The sequence below is a fragment of the Pecten maximus genome, chromosome 8 (genome assembly GCF_902652985.1).
Source record: "Pecten maximus chromosome 8, xPecMax1.1, whole genome shotgun sequence".
NCBI classification, from domain to species: Eukaryota; Metazoa; Mollusca; class Bivalvia; order Pectinida; family Pectinidae; genus Pecten; species Pecten maximus.
This window is the reverse complement of record NC_047022.1, coordinates 37,499,765-37,517,492: the sequence shown is the minus strand read 5'-3', so window position 1 is coordinate 37,517,492 and position 17,728 is coordinate 37,499,765. Positions and strand designations below refer to the sequence as shown.

Below are 17,728 nucleotides of genomic sequence, written 5' to 3'. Positions count from 1 at the left end.
ACCACTTTCAACAGAAAGTATTCCATTGAAGAAACCCAGAAAGTATTTGATTTAAGAAACCACTTTCAACAGAAAGTATATAAAAAAACACTCATAGCAATGTTTGAGGAGACCACACCACTTTTAAAAGACAGAATTTGAGAAAGCCTTGCACTCTGAGCAGACAGACAATATTTGTGGTAACCTGTTGTGGTATGACCAGGTCAGTGGTGGCCAGTATAATCAGGTCAGTGGTGGCCAGTATAATCAGGTCAGTGGTGGCCAGTATAATCAGGTCAGTGGTGGCCAGTATAATCAGGTCAGTGGTGGCCAGTATAATCAGGTCAGTGGTGGCCAGTATGACCAGGTCAGTGGTGGCCAGTATGACCAGGTCAGTGGTGGCCAGTATAATCAGGTCAGTGGTGGCCAGTATAATCAGGTCAGTGGTGGCCAGTATGACCAGGTCAGTGGTGGCCAGTATAATCAGGTCAGTGGTGGCCAGTATGACCAGGTCAGTGGTGGCCAGTATGACCAGGTCAGTGGTGGCCAGTATGACCAGGTCAGTGGTGGCCAGTATAATCAGGTCAGTGGTGGCCAGTATGACCAGGTCAGTGGTGGCCAGTATGACCAGGTCAGTGGTGGCCAGTATAATCAGGTCAGTGGTGGCCAGTATGACCAGGTCAGTATGACCAGGTCAGTGGTGGCCAGTATAATCAGGTCAGTGGTGGCCAGTATGACCAGGTCAGTGGTGGCCAGTATGACCAGGTCAGTGGTGGCCAGTATGACCAGGTCAGTGGTGGCCAGTATAATCAGGTCAGTGGTGGCCAGTATGACCAGGTCAGTGGTGGCCAGTATGACCAGGTCAGTGGTGGCCAGTATGACCAGGTCAGCGGTTGATGACGTAATGCATTTTTTTGTTACCTAGGTTCCTGTGTAGATTTAAAGTCCCTTAATGCTCGTCTCCAGGACTCGTAGAGGTCTGGGTCCACCTTCTTAACATCTGTCAGCTTCCCCTGGTACTGAACGCTTCCTTCCTTCATAACTATTACCTACAGAAAATATTATATTATCAAACATATAAACAATCTATTATGATTTATTGCAGATTAAAGATATATTTCATTTAATTTATGAAGCAAAAGCAAAAGCAGAATGATTTCTTGTTCTTCTTGATTTCCACCCTCTAAGATAATTTAAGTCCAAAAACGGGTAAAAATTCTGAAAATTAAATGGATTAAGTAATAGTTTCATAGAAAAGATTATCATAATAATATGCTAAAGTATATAGGCCACGGAAGGTGGGCACATTACAATTAAAATTGAATTTGAAGAAACTTTTACAGATCCTCAAAATCCAAGGAAATTTCGTATTTTCCTCACAAAATTTGGATCAAAGTATTTCAAATTTCTCTTTTTGTCCTGATCTAAGTAAAGCATCATTTTATCTACTGATAGTTCTAATTTGCCTGCTATATAACTTACACATTTTGAGATAATTAACTAAACATAACATTGTTAATGATGCTGACCGAGTAGTATCACCTCAGTTTTGTGTTTACTCCCTCCTCTCGGCAATACAAAAATAACACCAACAAAACCTTTTTCAGAATAATGTTTCACAATTCATTGTGAAATGCAAGCATACTTACATGATTAGCCTGATTTAGGTACTGAAGATGATGAGTGACTAGAATGACCGTTCTCTTTCTCCTTAACAGTCGTTTCAATATAGCATCCTCAAACACATGCTTGCCAACATGGGCATCCAACGCAGACAGGGGATCATCCTGGAAACCAATATAACATATTGACATTAAAAATTGATATTCTTTAAATTTAAAGCATTTCATTTCTTGCTTTTACTTATTACAATTTTGTTTTACTTAATTATCTTACATTGAATTTAGATAAATTTTTTTAATTACTAGGAAAACAGAATGATAACATAACTTATTAAGCTTCGATATTAATTCACTTAAGAGCTTTTTTGATGCTGACATTATTGTGTAAAGAGCTCTGGTGATGTAGACTTACCAGTATTATTGTGTCTGCTTTAGAGTAAAGAGCTCTGGTGATGTAGACTTACCAGTATTATTGTGTCCGCTTTAGAGTAAAGAGCTCTGGTGATGTAGACTTACCAGTATTGTTGTGTCTGATTTAGAGTAAAGAGCTCTGGTGATGTAGACTTACCAGTATTGTTGTGTCTGATTTAGAGTAAAGAGCTATGGTGATGTGGACTTACCAGTATTATTGTGTCCGCTTTAGAGTAAAGAGCTCTGGTGATGTAGACTTACCAGTATTGTTGTGTCTGATTTAGAGTAAAGAGCTCTGGTGATGTGGACTTACCAGTATTATTGTGTCTGCTTTAGAGTAAAGAGCTCTGGTGATGTAGACTTACCAGTATTATTGTGTCTGCTTTAGAGTAAAGAGCTCTGGTGATGTAGACTTACCAGTATTATTGTGTCCGCTTTAGAGTAAAGAGCTATGGTGATGTAGACTTACCAGAATTGTTGTGTCTGCTTTAGAGTAAAGAGCTCTGGTGATGTAGACTTATCAGAAATATTGTATTCGCTTTAGAGTAAAGAGCTATGGTGATGAAGACTTACCAGAATTATTGTATCCGCTTGAGAGTAAAGAGCTCTGGTGATGTAGACTTACCAGTATTATTGTGTCCGCTTTAGAGTAAAGAGGTATGGTGATGTAGACTTACCAGTATTGTTGTGTCTGATTTAAAGTAAAGAGCTCTGGTGATGTAGACTTACCAGTATTATTGTGTCCGCTTTAGAGTAAAGAGCTCTGGCAATACTGACTCTCTGTTTCTGACCTCCACTGAGGTTCACCCCCTGTTCAACAAATGAGGTCAAAGAAAATTATTCAAAGTATGAAACTTTAGTTTGCTATAAATGCACCTCCAGTCCCACAATACTAGAGACACATTGGCTCGCTACATGCTTTATTCTAGGAAACAACAGTTACTTAGTGTGTTGATATGTTAGCATTCTCCCAGTATCTCTCGGTGCATTAGATGTTCTTCAACATTTCTATATTGTCCCATCCCTCTCCATCTTACCAGCATGACTGACATTGGACATCCTACCAACATTTCTCCTTTGTTTCTAACTGTCCCTTCCCCATTCTATGCCATCCCACTCTCTTCCCATATTTCCTTTTTTCCATATCATGCTGTGGCTACCTTTTGTCCTATTTCTGTGTTGTGCCTATCTTTTGCCCTATTTCTGTGCTGTGTGGCCACCTTTTGTTCTAAGTGTGTGTTGTGGCTACCTTTTTCGTATTTCTGTTGTGTGCCTACCTTTTGCCCTATATCTGCATTGTGTGGCTACCTTTTGCCCTATTTCTGTGTTGTGCCTACCTTTTGCCCTATTTCTGTTGTGTGCCTACCTTTTCCCCTATTTCTGTGTTGTGTGCCTACCTTTTCTCCTATTTCTGTGTTGTGTGCCTACCTTTTGCCCTATTTCTGTGTTGTGCCTACCTTTTGCCCTATTTCTGTGTTGTGCCTACCTTTTGCCCTATTTCTGTGTTGTGCCTACCTTTTGCCCTATTTCTGTGTTGTGCCTACCTTTTGCCCTATTTCTGTTGTGTGCCTACCTTTTCTCCTATTTCTGTGTTGTGTGCCTACCTTTTGCCCTATTTCTGTGTTGTGCCTACCTTTTGCCCTATTTCTGTGTTGTGCCTACCTTTTGCCCTATTTCTGTTGTGTGCCTACCTTTTGCCCTATTTCTGTGTTGTGTGCCTACCTTTTCTCCTATTTCTGTGTTGTGTGCCTACCTTTTGCCCTATTTCTGTGTTGTGCCTACCTTTTGCCCTATTTCTGTGTTGTGTGCCTACCTTTTCTCCTATTTCTGTGTTGTGTGCCTACCTTTTGCCCTATTTCCGTGTTGTGTGCCTACCTTTTGCCCTATTTCTGTGTTGTGTACCTACCTTTCCCCCTATATCTGTGTTGTGTGCCTACCTTTTGCCCTATTTCTGTGTTGTGTGGCTACCTTTTGCCCTTTTTCTGTGTTGTGTGCCTACCTTTTCTCCTATTTCTGTGTTGTGCCTACCTTTTGCCCTATTTCTGTGTTGTGTGCCTACCTTTCCCCCTATATCTGTGTTGTGTGCCTACCTTTTGCCCTATTTCTGTGTTGTGTGCCTACCTTTTGCCCTATTTCTGTGTTGTGTGGCTACCTTTTGCCCTATTTCTGTGTTGTGCCTACCTTTTGCCCTATTTCTGTGTTGTGCCTACCTTTTGCCCTATTTCTGTTGTGTGCCTACCTTTTGCCCTATTTCTGTGTTGTGTGCCTACCTTTTCTCCTATTTCTGTGTTGTGTGCCTACCTTTTGCCCTATTTCTGTGTTGTGCCTACCTTTTGCCCTATTTCTGTGTTGTGTGCCTACCTTTTCTCCTATTTCTGTGTTGTGTGCCTACCTTTTGCCCTATTTCCGTGTTGTGTGCCTACCTTTTGCCCTATTTCTGTGTTGTGTACCTACCTTTTGCCCTATTTCTGTGTTGTGTGCCTACCTTTTGCCCTATTTCTGTGTTGTGTGCCTACCTTTTGCCCTATTTCTGTGTTGTGTGCCTACCTTTTGCCCTATTTCCGTGTTGTGTGCCTACCTTTTGCCTTATTTCCGTGTTGTGTGGCTACCTTTTGCCCTTTTTCTGTGTTGTGTGCCTACCTTTTCTCCTATTTCTGTGTTGTGCCTACCTTTTGCCCTATTTCTGTGTTGTGTGCCTACCTTTCCCCCTATATCTGTGTTGTGTGCCTACCTTTTGCCCTATTTCTGTGTTGTGTGCCTACCTTTTGCCCTATTTCTGTGTTGTGTGGCTACCTTTTGCCCTATTTCTGTGTTGTGCCTACCTTTTGCCCTTTTTCTGTGTTGCGTGCCTATCTTTTGCCCTAATTCTGTGTTGTGCCTACCTTTTGCCCTATTTCTGTGTTGTGTGCCTACCTTTTGCACTATTTCTGTGTTGTGTGCCTACCTTTTGCTCTATATCTGTGTTGTGCCTACCTTTTGCCCTATTTCTGTGTTGTGCCTACCTTTTGCCCTATTTCTGTGTTGTGTGCCTACCTTTTGCCCTATATCTGTGTTGTGCCTACCTTTTGCCCTATTTCTGTGTTGTGCCTACCTTTTGCCCTATTTCTGTATTGCGTGCCTACCTTTTGCCCTATTTCTGTGTTGTGCCTACCTTCTTTCGTATTTCTGTGCTGTGTGGCCACCTTTTGTTCTAAGTGTGTGTTGTGGCTACCTTTTTCGTATTTCTGTTGTGTGCCTACCTTTTGCCCTATATCTGCATTGTGTGGCTACCTTTTGCCCTATTTCTGTGTTGTGCCTACCTTTTGCCCTATTTCTGTTGTGTGCCTACCTTTTCCCCTATTTCTGTGTTGTGTGCCTACCTTTTCTCCTATTTCTGTGTTGTGTGCCTACCTTTTGCCCTATTTCTGTGTTGTGCCTACCTTTTGCCCTATTTCTGTGTTGTGCCTACCTTTTGCCCTATTTCTGTGTTGTGCCTACCTTTTGCCCTATTTCTGTGTTGTGCCTACCTTTTGCCCTATTTCTGTGTTGTGCCTACCTTTTCTCCTATTTCTGTGTTGTGTGCCTACCTTTTGCCCTATTTCTGTGTTGTGCCTACCTTTTGCCCTATTTCTGTGTTGTGCCTACCTTTTGCCCTATTTCTGTTGTGTGCCTACCTTTTCCCCTATTTCTGTGTTGTGTGCCTACCTTTTCTCCTATTTCTGTGTTGTGTGCCTACCTTTTGCCCTATTTCTGTGTTGTGCCTACCTTTTGCCCTATTTCTGTGTTGTGTGCCTACCTTTTGCCCTATTTCTGTGTTGTGTGCCTACCTTTTGCCCTATATCTGTGTTGTGCCTACCTTTTGCCCTATTTCTGTGTTGTGCCTACCTTTTGCCCTATTTCTGTATTGCGTGCCTACCTTTTGCCCTATTTCTGTGTTGTGCCTACCTTTTGCCCTATTTCTGTGTTGTGTGCCTACCTTTTGCCCTTTTTCTGTGTTGTGTGCCTACCTTTTGCCCTTTTTCTGTGTTGTGTGCCTACCTTTTCTCCTATTTCTGTATTGTGTGCCCACCTTTTGCCCTATTTCTGTGTTGCGTGCCTACCTTTTGCCCTATTTCTGTATTGTGTACCTACCTTTTGCCCTATATCTGTATTGTGTGCCTACCTTTTGCCCTATTTCTGTGTTGTGCCTAACTTTTTGCCCTATTTCTGTGTTGTGTGCCTACCTTTTGCACTATTTCTGTGTCTTGTGCCTACCTTTTCCCCTATTTCTGTGTTGTGGCTACCTTCTTTCGTATTTCTGTGCTGTGTGGCCACCTTTTGTTCTGGTGATGGTGATTACCGATCAGTTTAGTTTGGTGTACGCAATCATTGGTATGTGTCGCCATGTATACGACCAGATTTGGTATGATGCGTTTTTGTAGTTCGTCCATGCAATGATGCCCACATTCCAATGATTGCGTACACCAAACTAAACTGATCGGTAATGGGAATACAGGGCATAATAGCGAGTCAAATTTGGCTTGATTATGGTTTGATAGTGATAGTAGTTGATTATATGTGCTACAAAGTATTCAACTCGACTTGAAAGTATCAATCTAGTGGAAAATAGGTGCGAGGTGTTGATTTTTGTCTCAAAATATCGCGTTAAATGCTCAATAACTTCTAAACCATATACTGTCAGCAAATATATCATACATGATTGGAAACTGCAAACATTTTGTCACCGAAACGCAATCTCTATTAATCTGTCATATTCTTTGTTAACGAAATATCAAGGATTGTGTACTCACCGGTGGGATCTGAAGCGGTGTTTGTCAGCCATATTGATCTTCTCATACCAAAATATGCGCTCATCATACCAAACACGTTGGACCCCCTGCTTTTGCCCTATATCTGTATTGTGTGCCTACCTTTTGCCCTTTTTCTGTGTTGTGTGCCTACCTTTTCTCCTATTTCTATGTTGCGTGCCTATCTTTTGCCCTTTTTCTGTGTTGTGTACCTACCTTTTGCCCTATATCTGTATTGCGTGCCTACCTTTTCTCCTATTTACATTTGTATATGTTATGTGCCTACCTTTTGCCCTATATCTGTATTATGTGGCTACCTTTTGCCCTTTTTCTGTGTTGTGTGCCTACCTTTTGCCCTATATCTGTATTGTGTGCCTACCTTTTGCCCTATTTCTGTGTTGTGTACCTACCTTTCCCCCTATATCTGTGTTGTGTGCCTACCTTTTGCCCTTTTTCTGTGTTGTGTGCCTACCTTTTCTCCTATTTCTATGTTGCGTGCCTATCTTTTGCCCTAATTCTGTGTTGTGCCTACCTTTTGCCCTATTTCTGTGTTGTGTGCCTACCTTTTGCCCTATTTCTGTGTTGTGTGCCTACCTTTTGCCCTATATCTGTATTGCGTGCCTACCTTTTGCCCTATTTCTGTGTTGTGCCTACCTTTTGCCCTATTTCTGTGTTGTGTGCCTACCTTTTGCCCTTTTTCTGTGTTGTGTGCCTACCTTTTCTCCTATTTCTGTGTTGTGTGCCCACCTTTTGCCCTATTTCTGTGTTGCGTGCCTACCTTTTGCCCTATTTCTGTATTGTGTACCTACCTTTTGCCCTATATCTGTATTGTGTGCCTACCTTTTGCCCTATTTCTGTGTTGTGCCTAACTTTTTGCCCTATTTCTGTGTTGTGTGCCTACCTTTTGCACTATTTCTGTGTCTTGTGCCTACCTTTTCCCCTATTTCTGTGTTGTGGCTACCTTCTTTCGTATTTCTGTGCTGTGTGGCCACCTTTTGTTCTAAGTGTGTGTTGTGGCTACCTTTTTCGTATTTCTGTTGTGTGCCTACCTTTTGCCCTATATCTGCATTGTGTGGCTACCTTTTGCCCTATTTCTATGTTGCGTGCCTACCTTTTGCCCTATATCTGTATTGTGTGGCTATCTTTGCCCTATTTCTTTGTTGCGTGCCTACCTTTTGCCCTATTTCTGTGTTGCGCCTACCTTTTGCCCTATTTCTGTGTTGTGTGCCTACCTTTTGCCCTATATCTGTATTGTGTGCCTACCTTTTGCCCTTTTTCTGTGTTGTGTGCCTACCTTTTCTCCTATTTCTGTGTTGTGTACCTACCTTTTGCCCTATATCTGTATTGTGTGCCTACCTTTTGCCCTATTTCTGTGTTGTGCCTACCTTTTGCCCTATTTCTGTGTTGTGCCTACCTTTTGCCCTATTTCTGTGTTGATTGCCTACCTTTTGCACTATTTCTATGTTGTGTGCCTACCTTTTCTCCTATTTCTGTGTTGTGTACCTATCTTTTGCCCTATAACTGTATTGCGTGCCTACCTTTTGCCCTTTTTCTGTGTTGTGTGCCTACCTTTTCAGGGGGTCCAACGTGTTTGGTATGATGAGCGCGTATTTTGGTATGAGAAGATCAATATGGCTGACAAACACCGCTTCAGATCCCACCGGTGAGTACAAAATCCTTGATATTTCGTTAACATAGAATATGACAGATTAATGGAGATTGCGTTTCGGTGACAAAATGTTTGCAGTTTCCAATCATGTATGATATATTTGCTGACAGTATATGGTTTAGAAGTTATTGAGCAGTTAACGCGATATTTTGAGACAAAAATCAACACCTCGCACCTATTTTCCACTAGATTGATACTTTCAAGTCGAGTTGAATAGCATTGTAGCAAATATAATCAATTACTATCACTATCGAACCATAATCAAGCCAAATTTGACTCGCTATAATGCCCTATATTCCCATTACCGATCAGTTTAGTTTGGTGTACGCAATCATTGGTATGTGTCGCCATGTATACGACCAGATTTGGTATGATGCGTTTTTGTAGTTCGTCCATGCAATGATGCCCACATTCCAATGATTGCGTACACCAAACTAAACTGATCGGTAATGGGAATACAGGGCATAATAGCGAGTCAAATTTGGCTTAATTATGGTTTGATAGTGATAGTAGTTGATTATATGTGCTACAAAGTATTCAACTCGACTTGAAAGTATCAATCTAGTGGAAAATAGGTGCGAGGTGTTGATTTTTGTCTCAAAATATCGCGTTAAATGCTCAATAACTTCTAAACCATATACTGTCAGCAAATATATCATACATGATTGGAAACTGCAAACATTTTGTCACCGAAACGCAATCTCTATTAATCTGTCATATTCTTTGTTAACGAAATATCAAGGATTGTGTACTCACCGGTGGGATCTGAAGCGGTGTTTGTCAGCCATATTGATCTTCTCATACCAAAATACGCGCTCATCATACCAAACACGTTGGACCCCCTGCTTTTGCCCTATATCTGTATTGTGTGCCTACCTTTTGCCCTTTTTCTGTGTTGTGTGCCTACCTTTTCTCCTATTTCTATGTTGCGTGCCTATCTTTTGCCCTTTTTCTGTGTTGTGTACCTACCTTTTGCCCTATATCTGTATTGCGTGCCTACCTTTTCTCCTATTTACATTTGTATATGTTATGTGCCTACCTTTTGCCCTATATCTGTATTATGTGGCTACCTTTTGCCCTATTTCTGTGTTGTGCCTACCTTTTGCCCTATTTCTGTGTTGTGTGCCTACCTTTTGCCCTATATCTGTATTGCGTGCCTACCTTTTGCCCTATTTCTGTGTTGTGTGCCTACCTTTTGCCCTATTCCTGTGCTGTGGCTACCCTTCTGCCTTATTTCTGTGTTGTGGCTGTCATTTGCTGTATTTCTGTGCTGTGTGTCTCCCTTTTGCCCTATTTCTGTGCTGTGTGGCTCCCTTTTGCCCTATTTCTATGTTGTGTGCCTACCTTTTGCCCTATTTCTGTGATGCGAGCCTACCTTTTGCCCTATTTCTGTATTGTGTGGCTACCTTTTCCACTATTTCTGTGTTGTGTGCCTACCTTTTGCCCTATATCTGTATTGTGTGGCTATCTTTGCCCTATATCTGTGTTGTGACTATCTTTGCCTTATTTCTGAGTTGTGGCTATTTTTGCCCTATATCTGCATTGTGTTGCTACCTTTTGCCCTTTTTCTGTGTTGTGTGCCTACCTTTTGCCCTATTTCCGTGTTGTGCGCCTACCTTTTGCCCTATTCCTTTATTGTGTGCTTACCATTTCCCCTATTTCTGTGCCTACCTTTTGCCCTATTTCTATGTTGTCTGCCTACCTTTTGCCCTATTTCTATGTTGTGTGCCTACCTTTTGCCCAATTCTATGTTGTGTGCCCACCTTTCCCCCTATTTTTGTGCCTACCTTTTGCCCTATTTCTGTGTTGTGCCTACCTTTTGCCCTATTTCTGTGTTGTGTGCCTACCTTTTGCCCTATTTCCGTGTTGTGTGCCTACCTTTTGCCCTATTTCTGTGTTGTGTGCCTACCTTTTGCCCTATTTCTATGTTGTGCGCCTACCTTTTGCCCTATTTTTGTGTTGTGTGGCTCCCTTTTCTCCTATTTCTGTGTTGAGTTCCTACGTTTTGCCCTATTTCTGTGTTGCGTGCCTACCTTTCCCCCTATATCTGTGTTGTGTGCCTACCTTTTGCCCTATTTCCGTGTTGTGTGCCTACCATTTCCCCTATTTCTGTGTTCGTGCCTACCTTTTGCCCTATTTCTACGTTGTGTGCCTACCTTTTGCCCTATATCTGTATTGTGTGGCTATCTTTGCCCTATATCTGTGTTGTGGCTATCTTTGCCTTATTTCTGAGTTGTGGCTATTTTTGCCCTATATCTGCATTGTGTGGCTACCTTTTGCCCTATTCCTGTGTTTTGTGCCTACCTTTTGCCCTATTTCTGTGTTGTGCCTACCTTTTGCCCTATTTCTGTGTTGTGCGCCTACCTTTTCTCCTATTTCTGTGTTGTGTGCCTACCTTTTGCCCTATTTCTGTGTTGTGTACCTACCTTTTGCCCTATTTCTGTGTTGTGCCTACCTTTTGCCCTATTTCTGTGTTGTGCGCCTACCTTTTCTCCTATTTCTGTGTTGTGTGCCTACCTTTTGCCCTATATCTGTGTTGTGTACCTACCTTTTGCCCTATTTCTGTGTTGTGTGCCTACCTTTTGCCCTTTTTCTGTGTTGTGTGCCTACCTTTTGCCCTATATCTGTATTGTGTGCCTACCTTTTGCCCTTTTTCTGTGTTGTGTGCCTACCTTTTCTCCTATTTCTATGTTGCGTGCCTATCTTTTGCCCTATTTCTGTGTTGTGTACCTACCTTTCCCCCTATTTCTGTGTTGTGTGCCTACCTTTTGCCCGATTTCTGTGTTGTGTACCTACTTTTTCTCCTATTTCTGTGTTGTGTGCCTACCTTTTGCCCTATTTCTATGTTGTGTGCCTACCTTTTGCCCTATTTCTGTGTTGTGTACCTACCTTTCCCCCTATATCTGTATTGTGTGCCTACCTTTTGCCCTATTTCCTTGTTGTGTGCCTACCTTTTGCCCTATTTCTGTGTTGTGTGCCTACCTTTCCCCCTATATCTGTGTTGTGTACCTACCTTTTGCCTTATTTCTGTGTTGTGTGCCTACCTTTTGCCCTATTTCCGTGTTGTGTGCCTACCTTTTGCCCTATTTCTGTGTTGTGTACCTACCTTTTGCCTTATTTCTGTGTTGTGTGCCTACCTTTTGCCCTATTTCTGTGTTGTGTACCTACCTTTCCCCCTATATCTGTGTTGTGTACCTACCTTTTCCCCTATTTCCGTGTTGTGTGCCTACCTTTTGCCCTATTTCTGTGTTGTGTGCCTACCTTTTCCCCTATTTCCGTGTTGTGTGCCTACCTTTTGCCCTATTTCTGTGTTGTGTACCTACCTTTCCCCCTATATCTGTGTTGTGTACCTACCTTTTGCCTTATTTCTGTGTTGTGTGCCTACCTTTTGCCCTATTTCTGTGTTGTGTACCTACCTTTCCCCCTATATCTGTGTTGTGTACCTACCTTTTGCCTTATTTCTGTGTTGTGTGCCTACCTTTTGCCCTATATCTGTGTTGTGTACCTACCTTTTCCCCTATTTCCGTGTTGTGTGCCTACCTTTTGCCCTATTTCTGTGTTGTGTGCCTACCTTTTCCCCTATTTCCGTGTTGTGTGCCTACCTTTTCCCCTATTTCCGTGTTGTCCCCAGCTGGCAGACTGGCTATGTCTGGTTGTAATGCACATGCTTGCAACACTTTGTTATATCTGAAAAAAAGAAAACAATATCTTTTACAGAACCTATTATATACTATATCTATCATTTAGTCCCTCCATATAACACAAATGGTGTATGACTCGGTAATTCCAAACAGAATGAACTTCTATCCAGTCAGTATCCTAAAACTATTATAGTGAAACTTCTGTAAGACGATCATGCATGGTATATGAATATTTGGCCGGTTTAGAGAGGGTTTGGTTTGGAGAAATGAAATATTTCAACTGGTAAGGAAATGATAGGATTTAGGAAAAGTTATTAATCAGATGACGTTTTGTTTCTTTGAAGCACTGATAATGTTATGGAAGTTAATGAATACATAGATTGCAGAATTGATGAAAATAAAATAAAGTAATTAGTTCCAATACTGACTGTAAATGTATGCTATAATTATACCATATCACAATGCTGGCATCAGCACTGACCAGCATCCAGCATCTCACTACACCTCTGTGCTTATATGGCACGATAAGAGGTATTTATTTCATAGTTATATGACATGATAAGGGGTATCTATTTCATAGCAAACTAGAATGGCTTTAAAAATGAAAATAAGAACAATAATTTCAAACATTTATCCATTCCTACTGACCTTATTCAGGACATCAATATTGTATTTTAAAATTAAGCCTGATCTACTATTAGCAAAAAATAACCTGTTCCTGGCCTCATACAAATTAAATGCCGACTTTCGAGCTCTACTTGTTTTCTTACAGTAAACAGACTGTACCGCTTTGATGATGCATGGTGATTTGATTTCATCTTGACCATTTGGATTAATACACAATTAAATCATAATGCTCCTCTATTCGTAGGTGTTATGTACCAATTTACCTATTACACATGTATGCCCCAAGACATAGCTCATAACAACAATCGCCACAAGTGTTGATTTCACGGTCGGTAGGCCTGTCATGATTGCTCAGGTCAGGTCGGTTTACAGAAGTAATTTTGGGTATATATTAACCATTCTGGACACAAAATTCGTTCGGTATTCGGAATTCAGAGGGATCTGTATTTGGAAGTTTTTCTTATAATAAATATTAATGATTCCTTACATCACCACTTCAATCGGTATCAAGAGGTGATCAGTTTTGAGAAGGATTGGTTTTTGGAAGTTGCACTGTATTATTCAAATAGTGAGTCGTTTACAAAACCCTAGCCAACTTATTTTGACAAACACGCACTAGATAATGTAAACATACATATTTAAGATTTTTTTGTATTGAAGACATTCCACTTAATTATGATTACACTAATTACAGTTTCTGTATATGGCATTACACTTGTATTTGTCAACCATTGAATTGAATTGAATTGTCAACCATGTAGGTGTGCTAACCATCATTGTTCTAATCTCCTAAATGTGTGCCAAACAATGTTTTTACAGTTTGAGGAATTCCTGTTCCCTCCTCGTGTATCACTTGATAAACAAACATTGGATATAAGGAATTCCTGTTCCCTCCCCATGTGTCACTTGATAAACAAACATTGGATATGAGGAACTCCTGTTCCCTCCCCGTGTGTCACTTGATAAACAAACATTGGATATAAGGAATTCCTGTTCCCTCCCCGTGTGTCACTTGATAAACAAACATTGGATATGAGGAATTCCTGTTCCCTCCCCATGTATCACTTGATAAACAAACATTGGATATGAGGAACTCCTGTTCCCTCCCCATGTATCACTTGATAAACAAACATTGGATATGAGGAATTCCTGTTCCCTCCCCGTGTGTCACTTGATAAACAAACATTGGATATGAGGAATTCCTGTTCCCTCCCCATGTGTCACTTGATAAACAAACATTGGATATGAGGAATTCCTGTTCCCTCCCCATGTGTCACTTGATAAACAAACATTGGATATGAGGAATTCCTATTCCCTCCCCGTGTGTCACTTGATAAACAAACATTGGATATGAGGAATTCCTGTTCCCTCCCATGTGTCACTTGATAAACAAACATTAGATATGAGGAATTCCTGTTCCCTCCCCGTGTGTCACTTGATAAACAAACATTGGATATGAGGAATTCCTGTTCCCTCCCCATGTGTTCACTTGATAAACAAACATTGGATATGAGGAATTCCTGTTCCCTCCCCGTGTGTCACTTGATAAACAAACATTAGATATGAGGAATTCCTGTTCCCTCCCCATGTGTCACTTGATAAACAAACATTGGATATGAGGAATTCCTGTTCCCTCCCTGTGTGTCACTTGATAAACAAACATTGGATATGAGGAATTCCTGTTCCCTCCCCGTGTGTCACTTGATAAACAAACATTGGATATAAGGAATTCCTGTTCCCTCCCCGTGTGTCACTTGATAAACAAACATTGGATATAAGGAATTCCTGTTCCCTCCCCATGTGTCACTTGATAAACAAACATTGGATATGAGGAATTCCTGTTCCCTCCCCGTGTGTCACTTGATAAACAAACATTGGATATGAGGAATTCCTGTTCCCTCCCCGTGTGTCACTTGATAAACAAACATTGGATATAAGGAATTCCTGTTCCCTCCCCCGTGTATCGCTTGATAAACAAACATTAAATATGAGGAATTCCTGTTCCCTCCTGTGTGTTACTTGATAAACAAACATAAGATATGAGGAATTCCTGTTCCCTCCTGTGTGTTACTTGATAAACAAACATTAGATATGAGGAATTCCTGTTCCCTCCCCGTGTGTCACTTGATAAACAAACATTGGATATAAGGAATTCCTGTTCCCTCCCCGTGTGTCACTTGATAAACAAACATTGGATATAAGGAATTCCTGTTCCCCCCCCGTGTATCGCTTGATAAACAAACATTAAATATGAGGAATTCCTGTTCCCTCCTGTGTGTTACTTGATAAACAAACATAAGATATGAGGAATTCCTGTTCCCTCCCCGTGTGTCACTTGATAAACAAACATTAGATATGAGGAATTCCTGTTCCCTCCCCGTGTGTCACTTGATAAACAAACATTGGATATGAGGAATTCCTGTTCCCTCCTGTGTGTCACTTGATAAACAAACATTGGATATAAGGAATTCCTGTTCCCTCCTGTGTGTCACTTGATAAACAAACATTGGATATAAGGAATTCCTGTTCCCTCCCCGTGTGTTACTTGATAAACAAACATTGGATATGAGGAATTCCTGTTCCCTCCCCGTGTGTCACTTGATAAACAAACATTGGATATAAGGAATTCCTGTTCCCTCCCCGTGTGTTACTTGATAAACAAACATTGGATATGAGGAATTCCTGTTCCTCCCCTTGTGTCACTTGATAAACAAACATTGGATATGAGGAATTCCTGTTCCCTCCCCGTGTGTTACTTGATAAACAAACATTGGATATGAGGAATTCCTGTTCCTCCCCGTGTGTCACTTGATAAACAAACATTGGATATAAGGAATTCCTGTTCCCTCCCCGTGTGTCACTTGATAAACAAACATTGGATATGAGGAATTCCTGTTCCCTCCCCATGTGTCACTTGATAAACAAACATTGGATATGAGGAATTCCTGTTCCCTCCCCGTGTGTCACTTGATAAACAAACATTGGATATAAGGAATTCCTGTTCCCTCCCCGTTTGTTACTTGATAAACAAACATTGGATATGAGGAATTCCTGTTCCCTCCCCATGTGTCACTTGATAAACAAACATTGGATATAAGGAATTCCTGTTCCCTCCCCATGTGTCACTTGATAAACAAACATTGGATATAAGGAATTCCTGTTCCCTCCCCGTGTGTCACTTGATAAACAAACATTGGATATGAAGAATTCCTGTTCCCTCCCCGTGTGTCACTTGATAAACATTGGATATGAGGAATTCCTGTTCCCTCCCCGTGTGTTACTTGATAAACAAACATTGGATATAAGGAATTCCTGTTCCCTCCCCGTGTGTCACTTGATAAACAAACATTGGATATGAGGAATTCCTGTTCCCTCCCCGTGTGTCACTTGATAAACAAACATTGGATATGAGGAATTCCTGTTCCCTCCCCGTGTGTCACTTGATAAACAAACATTGGATATAAGGAATTCCTGTTCCCTCCCCGTTTGTTACTTGATAAACAAACATTGGATATGAGGAATTCCTGTTCCCTCCCCATGTGTTACTTGATAAACAAACATTGGATATAAGGAATTCCTGTTCCCTCCCCATGTGTCACTTGATAAACAAACATTGGATATAAGGAATTCCTGTTCCCTCCCCGTGTGTCACTTGATAAACAAACATTGGATATGAAGAATTCCTGTTCCCTCCCCGTGTGTCACTTGATAAACATTGGATATGAGGAATTCCTGTTCCCTCCCCGTGTGTTACTTGATAAACAAACATTGGATATAAGGAATTCCTGTTCCCTCCCCGTGTGTCACTTGATAAACAAACATTGGATATGAAGAATTCCTGTTCCCTCCCCATGTGTTACTTGATAAACAAACATTGGATATGAGGAATTCCTGTTCCCTCCCCATGTGTTACTTGATAAACAAACATTGGATATAAGGAATTCCTGTTCCCTCCCCGTGTGTCACTTGATAAACAAACATTGGATATGAGGAATTCCTGTTCCCTCCCCATGTGTTACTTGATAAACAAACATTGGATATGAGGAATTCCTGTTCCCTCCCCGTGTGTCACTTGATAAACAAACATTGGATATGAAGAATTCCTGTTCCCTCCCCATGTGTTACTTGATAAACAAACATTGGATATGAGGAATTCCTGTTCCCTCCCCATGTGTTACTTGATAAACAAACATTGGATATGAGGAATTCCTGTTCCCTCCAGTGTGTCACTTGATAAACAAACATTGGATATGAGGAATTCCTGTTCCCTCCTGTGTGTCACTTGATAAACAAACATTAGATATGAGGAATTCCTGTTCCCTCCTGTGTGTTACTTGATAAACAAACATTGGATATAAGGAATTCCTGTTCCCTCCCCATGTGTTACTTGATAAACAAACCTTGGATATGAGGAATTCCTATTCCCTCCCCGTGTGTCACTTGATAAACAAACATTGGATATGAGGAATTCCTGTTCCCTCCCCGTGTGTCACTTGATAAACAAACATTGGATATGAGGAATTCCTGTTCCTCCCCGTGTGTCACTTGATAAAAAACATTGGATATGAAGAATTCCATAGTTACCTTCGCCACTGGAATTGCTGCCCAAACAGGATGTTGTTTTTCAATGAGGCATTCAGTAACCAAGGCTTCTGGGAAACATAGGCACGTCTTGTTCCTCTGTGGAATTAAACATTTCACATTACCATGTCACAGCTTGGTAATGATGATTTATCATTACTGATTCATTGTTTGACATTGGTGATTATCATATTCAGTTAAAAGGAAATAACACATTATTTCCTGCATCATTATTTCAAAAGATTAATAAATATTGACACATGTATATTATTAATATTGATTCTCAGTGTAATTGGAAGCTTGAGTTACATGCTTTCTTGTGGAACTCTAGAAACTTGAAAGCAATTGATATGACCTTGACCTTATCTGCTGGCTGTGATCAAATGACCTTGAACTGACATAGTTTTGAAGAAATGAACTTAGTTATTTTGG

General features: G+C 41.0%; 1 protein-coding gene across 1 annotated transcript in view; it reads right to left on the bottom strand.

The window, feature by feature from the left end:
- The window catches only part of LOC117333411 (ATP-binding cassette sub-family C member 9-like), a 49,681-nt gene that overhangs the window by 19,095 nt on the left and 12,858 nt on the right, over positions 1-17,728 (bottom strand). Inside the window, 5 exon segments of the mRNA XM_033892700.1 lie at positions 901-1,028; positions 1,629-1,766; positions 2,742-2,822; positions 12,050-12,134; positions 17,300-17,395. Of these exon segments, the coding sequence (XP_033748591.1) occupies positions 901-1,028; positions 1,629-1,766; positions 2,742-2,822; positions 12,050-12,134; positions 17,300-17,395 (528 nt within the window).